This window comes from Heterodontus francisci, chromosome 4 (assembly GCF_036365525.1).
Source record: "Heterodontus francisci isolate sHetFra1 chromosome 4, sHetFra1.hap1, whole genome shotgun sequence".
Classification (NCBI taxonomy): Eukaryota; Metazoa; Chordata; class Chondrichthyes; order Heterodontiformes; family Heterodontidae; genus Heterodontus; species Heterodontus francisci.
Genome location: NC_090374.1, coordinates 30027826 through 30043373, shown reverse-complemented (window position 1 = coordinate 30043373; position 15548 = coordinate 30027826). Strand labels below are relative to the sequence as shown.

General features: G+C 43.5%; 1 protein-coding gene across 4 annotated transcripts in view; it reads right to left on the bottom strand.

Moving 5' to 3' along the window:
• Positions 1-15548, bottom strand: part of wdr17 (WD repeat domain 17) — a 162394-nt gene that overhangs the window by 107158 nt on the left and 39688 nt on the right. For all 4 annotated transcript variants that reach the window (XM_068029317.1, XM_068029318.1, XM_068029320.1 and 1 more), the window contains exon 2: positions 1364-1492. In XM_068029317.1, coding sequence (XP_067885418.1) covers positions 1364-1486 — 123 coding nt within the window. In that variant the 5' untranslated portion in view covers positions 1487-1492. The remainder of the gene's footprint in view (positions 1-1363; positions 1493-15548) is intronic.

Sequence of the window (15548 nt, the reverse complement as noted above, 5' to 3'; positions counted from 1 at the left end):
TGACCCCTTCCTCCCATTCCCTATACAAATACTGCAGAGTTGACCCCTTCCTCCCATTCCCTATACAAATACTGCAGAGTTTACCCCTTCCTCCCATTCCCTATACAAATACTGCAGAGTTGACCCCTTCCTCCCCTTCCCTATACAAATACTGCAGAGTTGACCCTTTCCCTACCTCGGTGGCACTAGCTTTCCCTGGACGGGAAAGTGAAGGCGCGTGAGTGCCGCCTGTCACGCTGAAGATCAGGAACTGAGATAAGATTGCTGCGGGTTACATTTAAATTAATGCAAAGATCTAATTGTCATATGGAAAGCAGGGTTCCGTCGCAGAGCGGTGGAGGGACTGCCATGGAGCTTCCCTGCCGCCGGGAAGATCGGGCCCGGATATCTCAGTGGCGGGTTCCGTGGCGGCTGCTGCCGTTCCAGTTCTCCAGCCACCCACCCCGCCCCACTCCCCACCACCGCCACAAAACCCGACGTGGGGCTGGGGACAAAATCCAGCCCACTGTGTAGCATGTTTGGGAGGATAAAGGTAACGTTGGACCTATGGTCTCCACCATTGGGGGTTTTCCCATGTCATTTCTCAATTTGTTTTAGACTAATTGATAGAGATTGATTGCTATGATTAGCCAATAACTCCTTTATTGTTGTATCATGCGACCAACAGAATGGCAGAGGGCAAATAAGCTGTAGCTTGGTCTTTTAGAAATTCCTATGTTCTTAGATTATCAAGGAGTAGACAGCTATCTAACTTTCTTGAGGCTTATACCTCCTTCTAATTAACTTAGCCACCTCAGCACCATGATATCATCCTAATTAAGGTTACAGAGATACATCATAACCACAAAGTTATACTTGCCTCTTTATTCTGTTCTCAGGGATTGAATCATTACATGTCACCAGACTACAGTGGATCAGTCCAAAAGGTTAAAGTAAAAAAGAAAATTCCTGCAAATCTAGATTATGTCACTCCCATGAGATGATGGATAGGAGTCTGCTATCATGGAGACAATTTACAAACTAGGAAAACAGACTACCTCCGCAGTGGGCACATCACCTTTAAATGGAGTTAACCTTTATGCAAAACATGGTTATTCCAGTCAGTAAATAGGAGAAATTACAGGGACAATTTTCTTTCAAGACTCCACAATGCCACATTGCTATGTTTCTTTATTTCCTTTCTGCACAGGTCGATAATCCAGGAATGTGGGAATTCCAGCTGGAAAATTAAGGACCAATCCTTAGTTTTCCCAAGATAAACCTAGCCATTCCCTACTTAGCAGAGTAAATAAATCTGTACAGACTGATGATATGGAGAAACAGGTACATTCTCTAGCCTACTTAACCACTGCATTTGGCTTACCTGATAAACATAAATAGCCAGTGTAGCACAATATGCAAATCTGTCTCCACTGGCAACACAAACATCTTTGTTCCAAGGCTGACAGCCAGCAGCCAAAAGTCCGACCTGTTTAACTTGTGACATCTTCACCTGTGAACGTATGATCCATGTGTTAATAAAGATTGAAATTAACTCAAATATTTTAGTTAATAATCGGTAACAATTTCTAGTGTCAGCCATTCTCATATCAGAGGCCATGTGATGTTTATCCAACAGGAAGGAAGGAAGGAAACCCAACTCAGGTCTGACTTCATTGACCCGAATGAATGGCCATAGAGCAGTGCCAAGGAAAACTGGAACAATGTATAATACACTATTGTCCAGCTAAGACATATCCTGTTCATAAGACTCTGATATTACCATTCTGGGCTCATCCTTTCATTTTCTCTTCCTCCTCATTGACTTTCAGAAGGGATCTGAATAAGCATCCGAAAGGAAAAAACTTGCAGGGCTACAGGGAAAGGGCAGGGGAGTAGGACTAGCTAAAATGCACTGGCGGAGAACTGGTGTGGGCTCGATGGGCTGAATGGCCTCCTTCCATGCGGTAACCATTCTATAATTCATGGGGAACCACTTCACCCTGAAATCTGGAAATCACAAAGGGGTTTGAAATTCCTAATTAACACATTGTCATCAAACTGCTTTTACGCATTTCTGTGAATAAACATCTTCATTAAAGTGTTGCACAAAGGAACTTGATGGAACTAACATTACCCAGTGCGCTAAAATAATGACAAAGAGGGACTGAAATTGCTATTTGGAAAATTACCTGCATACCAGTAGAAAAATATCTTAGTAAACCAACTTGCTGCATTACAAGTCTATTATAAAAATACACACTGTTAGGCCTGTAGGTCTCCACTATAGTAATGTCTACCTCAGTTTGTGGAACAGGCCAGTAAGAAAATAAATCATGGTTAATTTTCATTCTGTTCCCCTATTTTCTCTCTTTTCCTTCTGAAGGTTGTACTGGGGTGTCGCTTCATAGATACTTCCAGTTCCTTGCCAGTGTTACCTCATTTCATACATGACCCTAGATAGTGAGTGCCAGCACTTTGTTCAAATGTGGTGGACAGCACATCTGAGCCCAATCCTATCCTTAGGCGACATTCACACTGGCAATCTTTCCAGCAGTGATCATTGGATAATGATCAGGACAGTAATCCTTGTTTATTTTTGATCCCAAATGTGCTGAGATTCATTTTCATCCTCCTTTCCAGAACTGTTTTTCCAGCTGAGACCAAAGCAAAGATGAAACACAGAGTCTTCATGTTCAGCATGACTGACATAATGATCTTCTGTAACAGCAGGACTGACAACGGTACCCATGGTCATGACTAAAACATGATGCAGTTGTCAGCTTTGCTTCAGTCAGAAGGTTTTGGGTTCAGGTTCCATTCCAGAGACTTGAGCACATAATCCAGGCTGACACTCTGCGGCAGTACTGAGGCAGTGCTGCACGGTTGGAGGTTGTGTCTTTCAGATCAGCCATTTAACTGGGACTCCACCTGTGGACATAAAAAACTCTTCTATGATTACATGGCCATTTTTTTTTTGTTCAGTTTTTCAGGCCTCATACAACGATTCCATTATGTACCTAGCCTAGAATATCGGAATCCTTTTGAGAGTTTTGCTGATTTGAAGTCCTGCTGGGGCTTGACCTAACCTTATTTCAGTTCTGTTTTGCAGTCTCCTATGTTGACTCTGTGGGGAATTATATTGCCTTGATTCCTGCCCTGCTCAATATCCCCCACTTCCTAAACTCTTGCTCCATTGTCCTGGCTCCTGCTCTGCTTCCACGCAGGCCAACTCCTGGCCTCTTGTGCTGCTTCCAGTTTTGGATAGGAACAAGGTGACAAGCCCAATTAGTCCCCAGTCACATTTCTTACAAAGATTAGATTAGCACTGATATTTAAATGGATGCATAACTGAGCCATCAAAGAAAAAAAGAGTAAGACTGTAGGGCGACTCAGTGGTAGAAGTGCGAGTGCACTGATCTGATCGAAAGGATCAGTGCTGAATGTCAACAACGTCTGTTCTCCTTAAAGCGTTAGTGACAGCAACTGCTGTGCGATCCATATGGAGCACCATATTATTCAACAGGTTACGGGTTAAAACCATCCGCTGGAGTTAAATATGTTTTGGCAATTCTCAGCAGGGTTGGTAGGAAGGAGCACTACATGCAGTCAATGCATTCTGGCTTGGTGAAGGATACGATTAAAGCACTGTTACTCAAATGATTTTGAAGCAAAACATACTGCTGCACTAAAAAATGACCAGGAGGGGATTGTTGATTTTCACGACAATTAACTAACCAGCAATCTTTACCGGCCCCTAGAGAAAAAAATGTCGCACCCGCCACCTGATTCAAACATGCACACAAACAGAATGCTTTACTGTTTCAATTATAATTAAAAAAATACAATTAATAGAATAGACACCAAGTAAAATTGCAAGTTCATGTCGTTTGGATGAGACATTAAACTGAGGCCATGTCTGCCCTCTCAGGTGGACGTCAAAGATTCCATGGGACTATTGTGAAGAAGAGCAGTGGAGTTCTACCGGGGGTGTCCTGGCCAACTCTTGTCCATCAACCAACATCACTAAAAGAGTTTATCTGGTCAATTTCACATTTGCTGTTTGTGTGAGCTTGCTGTGTGTTAATTGACTGCCAAGATTTCTACATTACAATAGCAACTACACTTCAAAAGTAATCCACTGGCTGTAAATTTCTTTGGGATGTCTTGAGTTCATGAAAGGAGCTACATAAATGCCACTTTTTCTTTTTTTGTCATCTTACTGATAAATTATTCCATGTGTCAAGGTTTACCCCGTGCACTATGTGTAATAAAATCATAACTCTGTCATTTAAAAACAGGTGTAGCAATTTGCAATACAATGCACCGAGAAAATGTGCCTCCATGTCACTGAGTGCAGGGCTTTGAGTCTAAAATGATCTTCCCTGCTTTCATATCTTCATGGCCACTTATTTTTTTCTGGTTGAAATCCCAAGGCTGATAGAGCAGGGAGATGAGTCAGGACCAATCATAAATACTGTGGTTACAACAGCAAGTCAGAGGCTGGGAATTCTGTGGCGAGTAAGTCACCTCCTGACTCCTGTGACAGAAATCACCCCTGCCAAACGGAAGCATTAATCTCATCATATGGGACAGTACTGGAACTTTTTTACTGGGCATTACACATAACTTGTTTTTTAAAAAAGGAGCTAACCAGCTGAAAACATGGTTGCACATTTGCATTCTGAGAGACAGTTGAATAGAGAGACAATGGGAGTGGATTTTAGTAAGGCATTTGGCAAGGTCCCGCATGGCAGACTGGTCAGATAAATGAAAGCCCATGGGATATAGGGGAACGTGGCAGGATGGTTCCAAAATTGGCTCAGTGAGAGGAAACAAAGGGCAGTAGTCGACGGATGTTTTTGCAAATGGAAAGCGGTTTCCAGTGGCATTCCACAGGGCTCAGTGATGGGACCCCAATTGTTTGTGGTATATATTAATGATTTGGGCTTAAATGTGGGAGGCATGATTGGGAAATTTGCAGATGACACAAAAATAGGCCGTGTAGTTGATATGAAGAGGATAGCCGTAGACTCCAGAATGATATCAATGGTTTGGTTGAGTGGGTGGAAAAGTGGCAAATGGAATTTAATCTGGAGAAGTGTGAAGTAATGCATTTGGGGAGGGCAAACTAAGCAAGGAAATACACAATAAACAGGAGGATATTGAGAGAGGTAGAAGAAGTGAGAGACCTTGGAGTGCATATCCAAAGGTCCCTGAGGGTGGCAGGACAGGTGGATAGAATGGTGAAGAAGGCATATGGAATGCTTTCCTTTATTGGCTGAGGTATAGAATACAAAAGCAGGGATGTAATGCTGGAACTGTGTGAAACACTGGTTAGGCAATAGCTGTAGTATTGCATACAGTTCTGGTCACCACATTACAGGAAGGACATAATTGCTCTGGAGAGAGTAAAGAGGAGATTTACAAGAATGATGAAGGGTCACTGACCTGAAATGTTAACTCTGCTTCTCTCTCCACAGATGCTGCTAGACCTGCCGAGTATTTCCAGCATTTCTTGTTTTCATTACAAGAATGTTGCCACGGCTTGAAAGTAGCAGCCAAGAGGAAAGATTGGATCGGTTAGGGTTGTTTTCCTTGGAACAGAGGAAGCTGAGGGGTGACTTAATTGAGGTGTACAAAATTATGAGGGGCCTAGATAGAGTAGACAGGAAGGTCCTGTTTCCCCTGGCGGTGAGGTCAGTTATCAGGGGGCACAGATTTAAGGTGATTGGTCGAAGGATTAGAAGTGACATAAGGAAATCCTTTTCACCCAGAGGGTGATGGGTGTCTGAAATTCACTGCCAGGAATGGTGGTGGAGGCAGAAACCCTCAACTCATTTAAAAGGTACCTGGACATGCACCTGAAGTGCTGTAACCATCGGGGCTATGGACCAGGTGCTGGAAGGTGGGATTAGATTGGGCAGCCAGATTTTTCAGCTGGCACGGACATGACAGGCTGAAGGGCCTCCTTCTGTGCCTTAATTTTTCTATGGTTCAATGGTTTTATGGAGTGCTCATTGATTCAATTAATAAGATTGGTCTGGGAAGTGATGATAATCAACATTCTTTGTCTGGGTAAGACCAGAACTCCACACCCACTGAGTGTGTCTGGGAAGTCTTGAAATCAACAACCCTCCTAAAAGATGCAGCCTCAAACAAAGAGATGGTCACATGATTTACCTGCTGGCCGACTGGGGACTGTTTGAATTGTGCCTCACAGCAAGGTAACAGAATGCAACTGAACTCAAGAAAAAAGCACCTCTCTCTCTGTCTCTCTCTCTCTCTAGCAAAGTCCCAAGAAAGCCATGCAGGATGAGTGGAGCAATGGTCTGGAGGCAATGCAGAGAGCTCTGCAGATGGAGAAGGATGTGAACCAGAGTCTGCTGGATCTGCACAAACTCTCCACTGGCAACACTGACCCTCATTTGTGTGACTTCCTGGAGACTCACTACTTGGATGAGCAAGTGAAGATGATCAAGAAGCTTGGAGATCACATCACCAACCTGAAGAGACTGGGAGCCCCTGACAATGGCATGGGAGAGTACCTGTTTGACAAGCACACGCTGAGTTAATCAGCATTCTAGAATCATTAGTTCTATAATAATTGAAGCATAAGCCTCAGGACTACAGAACATTAAAGGTGACCACCGAGAAGACAACTGAAAACTCTCTTCGGCCTTCTGGTACCAGAGAACCAAGTCTGAAAGTGTACACTGGGCCCCAGCGAGAACTCCAAGACCTCAACTTCAACCAAGGACTTTACATCAAAGATAAAAGACAATAACTGAATTCCATTTATTGCCAACCTTACCTCAACTAACCCCACCCCCCAATTCTATCTTCCCCTCTATATCTATTTGCATGTGTGTTTATCTCCTATGCACGCTGGCATGGTTGCATCATGCATTTTAGTAATTTTAACCCAGTTAGAGTGATAAGGCTAATTAACTTACATCTTTCTTGTTTGAACCAAAGAAAACCTGTCTGATTGGTTCATTTGCAATTACAATTAGAGAGCAGTGAGCAAAGGCTCACTGAAGGGGTAAGCTGAAATCATTGTGTTTTAAAAGATAAACCCTGTTACAGCCAAACCAGGAAAGGGGCGAGAGGGGAGCCTGAGACCCCTTCCTCACATGATCGTAACAGAAATTTGGCAGCTAGCATCCAATTGGACCCACAAACAAACGAGAAATTGCAAGTGCGAAATCAAATTGATCCCAATCAAAAAAAGAAAAGATTTCAATGCAGGTTTTCTTGTGGCTGTGTGTGCTAGAATACTAACATGTCTGAGACTGAAGACAATACCTTCCCAAGCCAGAGTGAAGTAACTTGGGATAAGTTAAAGGCACTATCTATGGAGGAGTTGAGAAATATGGCTGAGCAGTGTGAGATCACTTTCCGTGCCAAAGCTGGGAAATTGAAACTCCTAAGACTAGTGGCCAACCATTTTCTCGAATCTGAAGAATCAGAGGCAGGGTTAGAATCCGAGTCTGACAGGGTATTGCTAGCAAAGATACAATTGGAACGGAGGAAACTTGAATTAGAAGGCAGGGAAAGAGGGAGAGAAAGGGAGAGAGAAGAGAGAGCGAGAAAGAAATTTCCAGAAGGAACAGGTGGAAAGAGAGCTGAGGCGGCTTGAGTTAACTAGGGGGTGACAGAGTAACCCAAGTGAAAGTCTGGTTAACATGGAGAATACAAGTAATGTGGGGCTGTGTGCTGAGTTTTTAAAATTTTCCCAACTGATTCCAAAATTCAATCAGGGAGACGTGGAAGCATTTCCTGCATCTTTTGAGAAACTGGCAAGGCAGTTAAAATGGCCGGCTAAAAGATAGACTCTTCTGCTGCAAAGTAAGATAACTGGAAAAACCCATAAGGTTTATTCCCTGTTGCCAGATGAGTGTTCATCAAATTATGAACTGACAAAAAATGCTATCCTCGGGGCATATGAGCTCGTACCAGAAGCCTACAGCCAGAAGTTCCAAACCGTCCGGAAACAAGCTGATCAAACTTACTTGGAGTTTGAGAGAAGTAAGCAGCTGGCTTTTGACCAGTGGTTGAGGGCTCTTTAAGTACAACCCACCTATGAAAATCTTAGAGAGGCGATTTTACTAGAGGAATTAAAAACTCTCTCCCACTCTCTATAAAGACCCATGTGGAGGAACAAAAAGTACATAGAGCAAGGCAAGCTGCAGTTCTGGTTGACAAGCTTGCTCTAATATACAAGTCAATTCCCCAGGGGAAAACCTTTCCTAGCCATCCCCACAGATCTAAAAAGGACAAAGGGTGGGAAAGTGATAGGAGCCCAAGCAGTCCTGGGAGAGAAAGAAAATGTGGACACACAGGGGGCCCTCCTCCAGCCAAAAAGAATAGTGCTGTAAGTAGGAATGAGACCCGGAGGCCTCTGTGCTTCCATTGTAATAAGGCAGGTCATCTAGGTGCTGACTGCTAGAAACTACAGGGAAAGCCTGTAGGGTTAATTAGGGCACATCTGCTCAGTGCAGGAGAAGGGACCCTGATGGAAAGTGCAGCAGAGCAGGCTGTGGCTTTAACTGCAGTAGTAAGCCCCAGAAAAAAATACTGCTGTGGGTGCAGGAAAATTTTATAAGATCCCTTAAGGTTATCAGGATTTTGTATCGGAAGGGACAGTAAACCGATACCCCTTGAGTGGGGCAAGCAAGCCCACAGTAATCCTCAGGGATACAGGGGGCACTAGATCCCTTTTGCTGGGAAAATACATGACCTTTCCCCCAAAGAATGCAGTAAATATCAGAATGGTGGTGAATGGTATTGGAGGGCAGTGCATGCTTGTATCTTTACACTGGTGCACTTGGTGTACAACCTAGTTTCGGGACCGGTGACAGTGGGGATTATCCCTAGCTTGCCTGTGGACGGAGTTGACCTGCTCCTAGGTTGTGAACTGGCGTGGGACAAGGTGGTAGCTTCCCCAGTATTGAAAGAGAGACCACAGGAGGTCAGAGAGACAGGGCAGTGGCAGGAGCTGGTCCCCTGCAGTTCCCCTGAATGTGTAGCGAGTTGGGCCATGGCCAAACTAGCTCCCCCAGAGGAGACTGAATTGGCACTGCAGACAGATGACCATCAGGTATGTCTATCTGAGGCGTTCTTTGGAAAGTTAGAAGACCCAAGAAATAGATTAAATGGATCTTCCCTGGTTGAGGGTCAGTGAGCCGACCCAGTATTGGAAAAAGTGGCAAAGGCTGCCCAGTCTGAAACTAAAGCAGAGGGAGTTCCTGATTGCTACTATTTAAAGAATGAGGTACTGATGAGGAAATGGAGTTCTCCTCAAAGACCTGAGGACATAGAATGGACAGTGGTTCACCAGGTAGTGGTGCCACAGAGGTATCAGAGAGAAATATTAAGAATGGCCCATGAGATTATGATGGTTGTACATGTTGGTATACGAAAAACCAAAGCCCGCATAAGGCAGCAGTTTGACTGGCCAAAACTCTACAAAGATGTGGTGGAGTATTGTAGGAGCTGCTACATGTACCAGGTTGAGGGGAAACCCCAACCTGTAGTGAAATCCGCACCCCTAATTCCTGTACCAGCTTTTGGAGGACCCTCCAGCAAAGGGCTGGTGAATTGTAAGGGACGCTTGCCGAGAACCAAAGGGGACAGACAGGCATAGGGCTGGCAAAAAGTTAGAGAGGAAAGGGGTAAAAGGGCCAAAGAGGACAGGTTACAGAAGGTCTGGGAGGATTCCCAAATGAAAACCCCTACTTTCCGGTCAGCCTATCTTGAAATGTTGGAAAAATTGGACCCCACATTCTCCTATGTAAATACACATAACCGAAGCACCCTACCAGGATTGCTAACAGCATTTGCAGAAACCTTCAGGGACAAAGAAAGTCCTCAAGAGGGCAGAGATACTGTGAGGGTGATGCCTTACCTAGTCGAAGTGCCGCATGGGAGTGCAGTAGAATCTGGACAAATACCTGCCAGCAGGAATATCCCAGAGGACAAAGGAAAGATTAGCAAAGAATCTTCCCCCGCAGTCAGGAGAAAAGGGAACCAACAACACTCTGTAGTGAACAGCCAGAGTGACTCACCAGAGCAATGAAAGTGAGTGGATCCACCCACTGCTGACTCCCATGATCAGAGCTCCAACCCAGAGCTAATTAAATCTAACCTTCCGCCTGCAGACCTCAACATGAACAAAGGCACCCTAGACAATCATGGAAATGTGCAAACCTCAAACCTCCCCAAAAATCACGTGTTTATCGGGATGCCCATTGTCAACATATGGAAGCTGATAGTAAAGAAACTTTAAACCCCTTGGGCAACAGATAACTATCTCAGATCGACCTGAAGGAAAAAGGGGCAATTTAAAGCAGCAATACTACAAAGGAAAGACAGGCTGAAATAATTTGAAGATTTCTGAATGAATGAGACTGAAAGAGAAATGCATGTGTGCTTTCCTGTATTTTCTCTTCCTTCTAATTTATAATAAAATGCTCCCCTAATGTCGCATTTCATTATGCATGGGGTGGAGGTGTGATGGAAATCATATCTGCCAAATGGAAACATATTAATTTCGTCATGTGGGACACTACAGGAACTTCTTTACTGAAAATTACACATAACTTGTTTTAAAAAAAGCAACAAAGATAACCAGCTGAAAACATGGTTGCACATTTGCATTCTGAGAGACAGTTGAATAGAGAGACAATGGGAGTGCTCACTGATTCAATTAACAAGATTGCTCTGGAACTCTACACCCCACTGAGCGTGACTGGAGAGCTTTGAGAATCATCAGCCCTCCCAGAAGATGCTGTCTCAAACAAAGAGATGGTCACATGACTTACCTACTGGCCAGACTGGGGATTGCTTGAATTATGCCTCACAGAAAGGTAACAGACTACAACTGAACTCAAAAAAGAAAGCACATTTCTCTCTGTCTCTTTCTCCAGCCAAGTCCCAGGAAAGCCACGGTGGCAGTGTAAGCCTCAAGACTACAGAACATTACAGGTGACCACCGAGAAGACAACTGAAACCTCTCTTCGGCCTTCTGGTACTAGACAGGCAATTCTGAATGTGTGCACTGGGCCCCAGTGAGAACCCCAACAACTTCAACCAAGGACTTTACATCAAAGATAAAAGACAGTAACTGAATTCCATTTATTGCCAACCCTACTTCAATACCCCACGCCAATTCTTTCTTCTCCTCTGTATCTATTTGTCTCGTATACATACTAGCGTGGTTGCGTTGCGTATTTTAGTAATTTTAACCGAGTTGGTGACAACAAGTTTGTTGTGTTTTTAAAAGTCTGTAGATAGTAAGAGGAGCCGAAGACTGGGCGAAGAAAGATGCTCCACAGCTGTGAAGTTCTCAGAAAGAATCAGGTTGTGGAGGCGATGATCTAATGAATTTAAATTCCAACACAGCGAGGTGTAGGAGGAATTAGGAAGAGTGCACATGCATCATAGTACATGCTGAATAATTTGGCTATGTGGAAGTGTATAGTGTACATGTATCACTATAAAGCACGCTTGGGGTACAATCTGGAGCTTGTTGTATCCATTTTACATGGGTGAAATGAGTGCAGTGAGGCCTCTATTTTGGGGATCAATCTCCAGTGCCCAAGGATGCCTGAAAAATGTCCAACGCAATATTGTGTTAGGCCATTTTTCAGGTTTCTGGGTTGCTGCCAAAAACAAGTGTTAGGCCTTTGCGTGTCCTAACGCCTGTTTTAGAAACCCTCTGAGAAATTGGGCTGTGCTGAACGGAGTAGGATATGAATCACAGGCACTCATAACAGGCAGTATTCACCAGGACAAATGTGCTTTTAGCTGTTTACGCATTCATGTTCAGGAATTATGCTGGAATTATGGTGGAATTTTGGGAAGAACTCATTTTTTTTATTCTTTCATGGGATGTGGGCACCGCTGGCAAGGTTAGCATTTATTGCCCATCCCTAACTGCCCTTGACAACTGAGTGGCTTGCAAGGCCATTTCAGAAACAGCTAAAAGTCAACCACATTGCTGTGCGTCTGGAGTCGCATGTCGGCCAGACCAGGCAAGAACATTAGTAAACCAAATGGTATTTACGACAATCGATAATAGTTTCATGGCACCATTACTGAGACTAGCTTTCAACTCCAGATTTTTATTAATTAATTGAATTTTATGGATTAATTGAATTTAAATTCCACCTGCTGCTGTGGTGGGATTTGAACCCGTGCCCCCAGGGTATTAGCCTGGGCCTCTGTCTCCCCCAATGATTTCAAATCAAAATCGTTTTTATTCAAATTGGTACCTCAGTGTTGACAAAGGAACTCGACGACATAGTTTTTTAATTCACCCACGGGACGTGGGCGTCACGACTAACATTTATTGCCCATCTGTAATTGTCCTTGAGAAGGTGGTGGTGAGCCGCGTTCTTGAACTGCTGCAGTCCGTGTGATAAAATGGTCTCCATTTGTTTTTCCAATCCTTTTCTATCTAAAGAGTGTTGCAGGCACAACTGCTGATTATCAGATTTACAATCATTATTCTTGTATTCTCAGGTAAATGCCAGTCCTGTAATAAACAGCAGGATTTTTTTTACTGCCAGGCTCTTTTTCATCCCCCTGGAATGACACTGATTATCTGGATACAGATACAGATACTCTCGTTGGGGCTGCTGGGTCTGAAGAGCTGGCAGCCTCCTGATTGGAAGCAGTGGAAGTCCTGCCTGAGGCCAATTAAGGGCCTGCACCACATACAATCCCTGCATGGCTCCCAAGCACGGAGGAGGCAGGCTCGCCCCCAGCTTTCAAGCCACTGGGCGGGGCCACTCCCCCGACATAACCTCCCGTCCATTGACTGCATTTAGTTAAATGGATTTAGCACCATATAGGAAATCCTGGTACACCTGGATTTTAGTAATTGAGACCAGACTTCTGAAAAATTGCTTCCAGGTTGGAAAATGCACCATGAAGTGTGTGCCCAGTCTTCCTCACCTTTCTGTCGACAGAGGCTTCAATGTCTAGAATATCCATGGAGCAGGCATTACATTATGCTTTCCAGACAAGCAGATTTTGAAAAGCTCTATTCCATTCGGCTTCTGGTTTCAGTTTTGTGGTGGTGGGTGGATGCTGGATCTATCTGGCAGACACATCTGGTTCATGACAACTAGGTTTCATCAATATCTCCCACTCCAGAGACTTGAGTCCATAATCCAGGCTGATGCTCCCAGTGCAGTACTGAGGGAGCGCTGTACTGTCGGAGGTGCTGTTTTTTAAATGAGACATTAAACCGAGGCCCTGCCTGCCCTCTCAGGTGGATGTAAAAGATCTCATGACACTCGTTCAAAGAAGAACTGTCGGGGGTTATACCTGGTGTCCTGGTCACTATTTATCTCTCAACCAACATCACTAAAACAGATTATCTAGTCATTTATCCCACTGCTGTTCATAAAACCATGCTGCATGCATATTGACTGCTGTGTTTCCTACATTACAACAATGACTACACTCCAAAAATACTTCTTTGGCTGTAAAGCACTTTAGGGTGTCCTGAGGTCATGAAAGGTGCTATATAAATGCAAGTCCTTATTTTTTCTTTATCTTATGGCATTCATTTTTAGACAAATAAGGTTAATTATGATACATTTATCATTTATCCCACTGTATCACATGGAATCCTTAATGTCCCATGAATAGTACAGCAGGTGACCCACAGGTACAAGATAAAGATTCACATCCCAGGTTGGCAGTACTGGTCAAGCAGATGCTGTATATTACTTGACAACTGTATTCCTTGGTCTGGAGCTGTAGAATTTTCTGGCTTTCAGAAGAGGGAGGGAAATGTGAGGGGCATTTCATGAACTCTGGTTGTCAATCCAACAATTAGGGAGCATTAAGCCTCACTCAACCATAATACTTCTCCTCGCTGACCTATATTGGCTCCTAGTTCCCAAGATCTCAAACTTAAAGATCTTACCCTTGTGTTTTAATCCCTTCATTGCCTGCCCCTCCCTCCCAGGGCCATACACTCTACCAATTATCATTACAAATGGCCACTTAAAATACTATCAGTTGCAGTCTACTTACAACTGACTGCTTAACGCTTGCCTATATTGAATCACGTTGCAGATGTAAAAATAATAATCAATCAATGAGCTTCCAAAACATCTAACTGAAATTACAGGGGTTGTTTTCTGATCAAGCCTTTCCTGCCAGGAGTGCACTTTGCAAATTTAAATGAGGCCTCCTGCCTGGAGCAAGGAATTGGAAAATTATTCTTTATATCCATAATACTAAACTGTACAGAATTAATATCCAGAGAAGGGAAGTCAGAAGACACATCATCATAGCCACTTCTCTCCTACCTTACTCAAGTGGAACTCGGCAATGTAAGTGGTAGAACAAGTAGGCTATTTATCCCAAACTAAACTGGCAAAACTCAAACAATGGCAGAACTTGAGCTGGGTTTAGTCACCTGGTTTTAATGCTGTTTGGGCCTCGCAAAATTAGCTGAGTTAACAACTCGGCTTCAGGCAGTCACTGTCCCCCCATTATGCTCAAGCTCCTTGCAGCTGTAGCCATATGAATGTATGTCTCAAGTCTACCCTCCTGGGCAGGAATGGTACTTGGCACAGAGACAACGTACAAAATAGGAAGAGGGGGAAATAAATTAAATAATTAATCTACTGAATCATTTTTGCCTATTATGCAGACAAGTGTGTCTGGCAGGCTGTGACATTTATCACTCTCTTCCTGCAACTTATTCATTGGTAGCGTTTGCTTTTATATATATGTAACCGGTCATAAAGGGGATGTCAGATCAGTGGTTAACAGCAGAGATCAAAACAGATTCCTGCTGTTGTACACAGAACAAGATATTTTAGCCTCTTGTCTGTCAGACTCATAGAAGAGGCAGGATGCAGTGCTGCAACTAAAAATAACAATTTCAAACGATTCGACTGAACGAAATGGAGACAAACCAGAACAGGATATTTTGCAATCCATTTCTTATGTGTTTCCAAAACACAAATAGCACTGTTAGTTCAAAGGTTTAAATTGCTTTGCTGGAGAGCATTCATTAGATGAAGCAGAATTTCTAATTTATTAACTATGGCATTATAGAGTTGGACATCTGAACTGCAGTCAGCAGTTTTTATTTTGTCTTTGAATAGGAATCCCGCACAGATTTTATAGCATCGCAGTAGCACCAATTCAGTCTGTGCTAAAAGCAGATCTTGGGTTGCCACGGAGATACTGTAGGAGGAGAAAAGAAAATCAAAGAGCCTTTCAATCCTGGTCTTCTTTAGTCATCTTGTATGCGTGAGTAATGTACCACGCTTACAGAATTCAAATTCTCTTCATAAAAACTAAATGTAAACAACGAACATATCAAATACAATATTTGGGCCATCTCAATCATTCTCCCTCTCACATTTTAACAATAGGCCACAATCGATCTACTGGAGCTGGGTTTAACAGAATGAACATGGCTATGCAGTAATTTTATCCCTGAGAAAATAACACTCCTACCTTAACCTCTGCATCGTTTCCTGTGAACCACTTGAGGATTCCAGCATCCATTTCGGGATCCATCAGCTCCG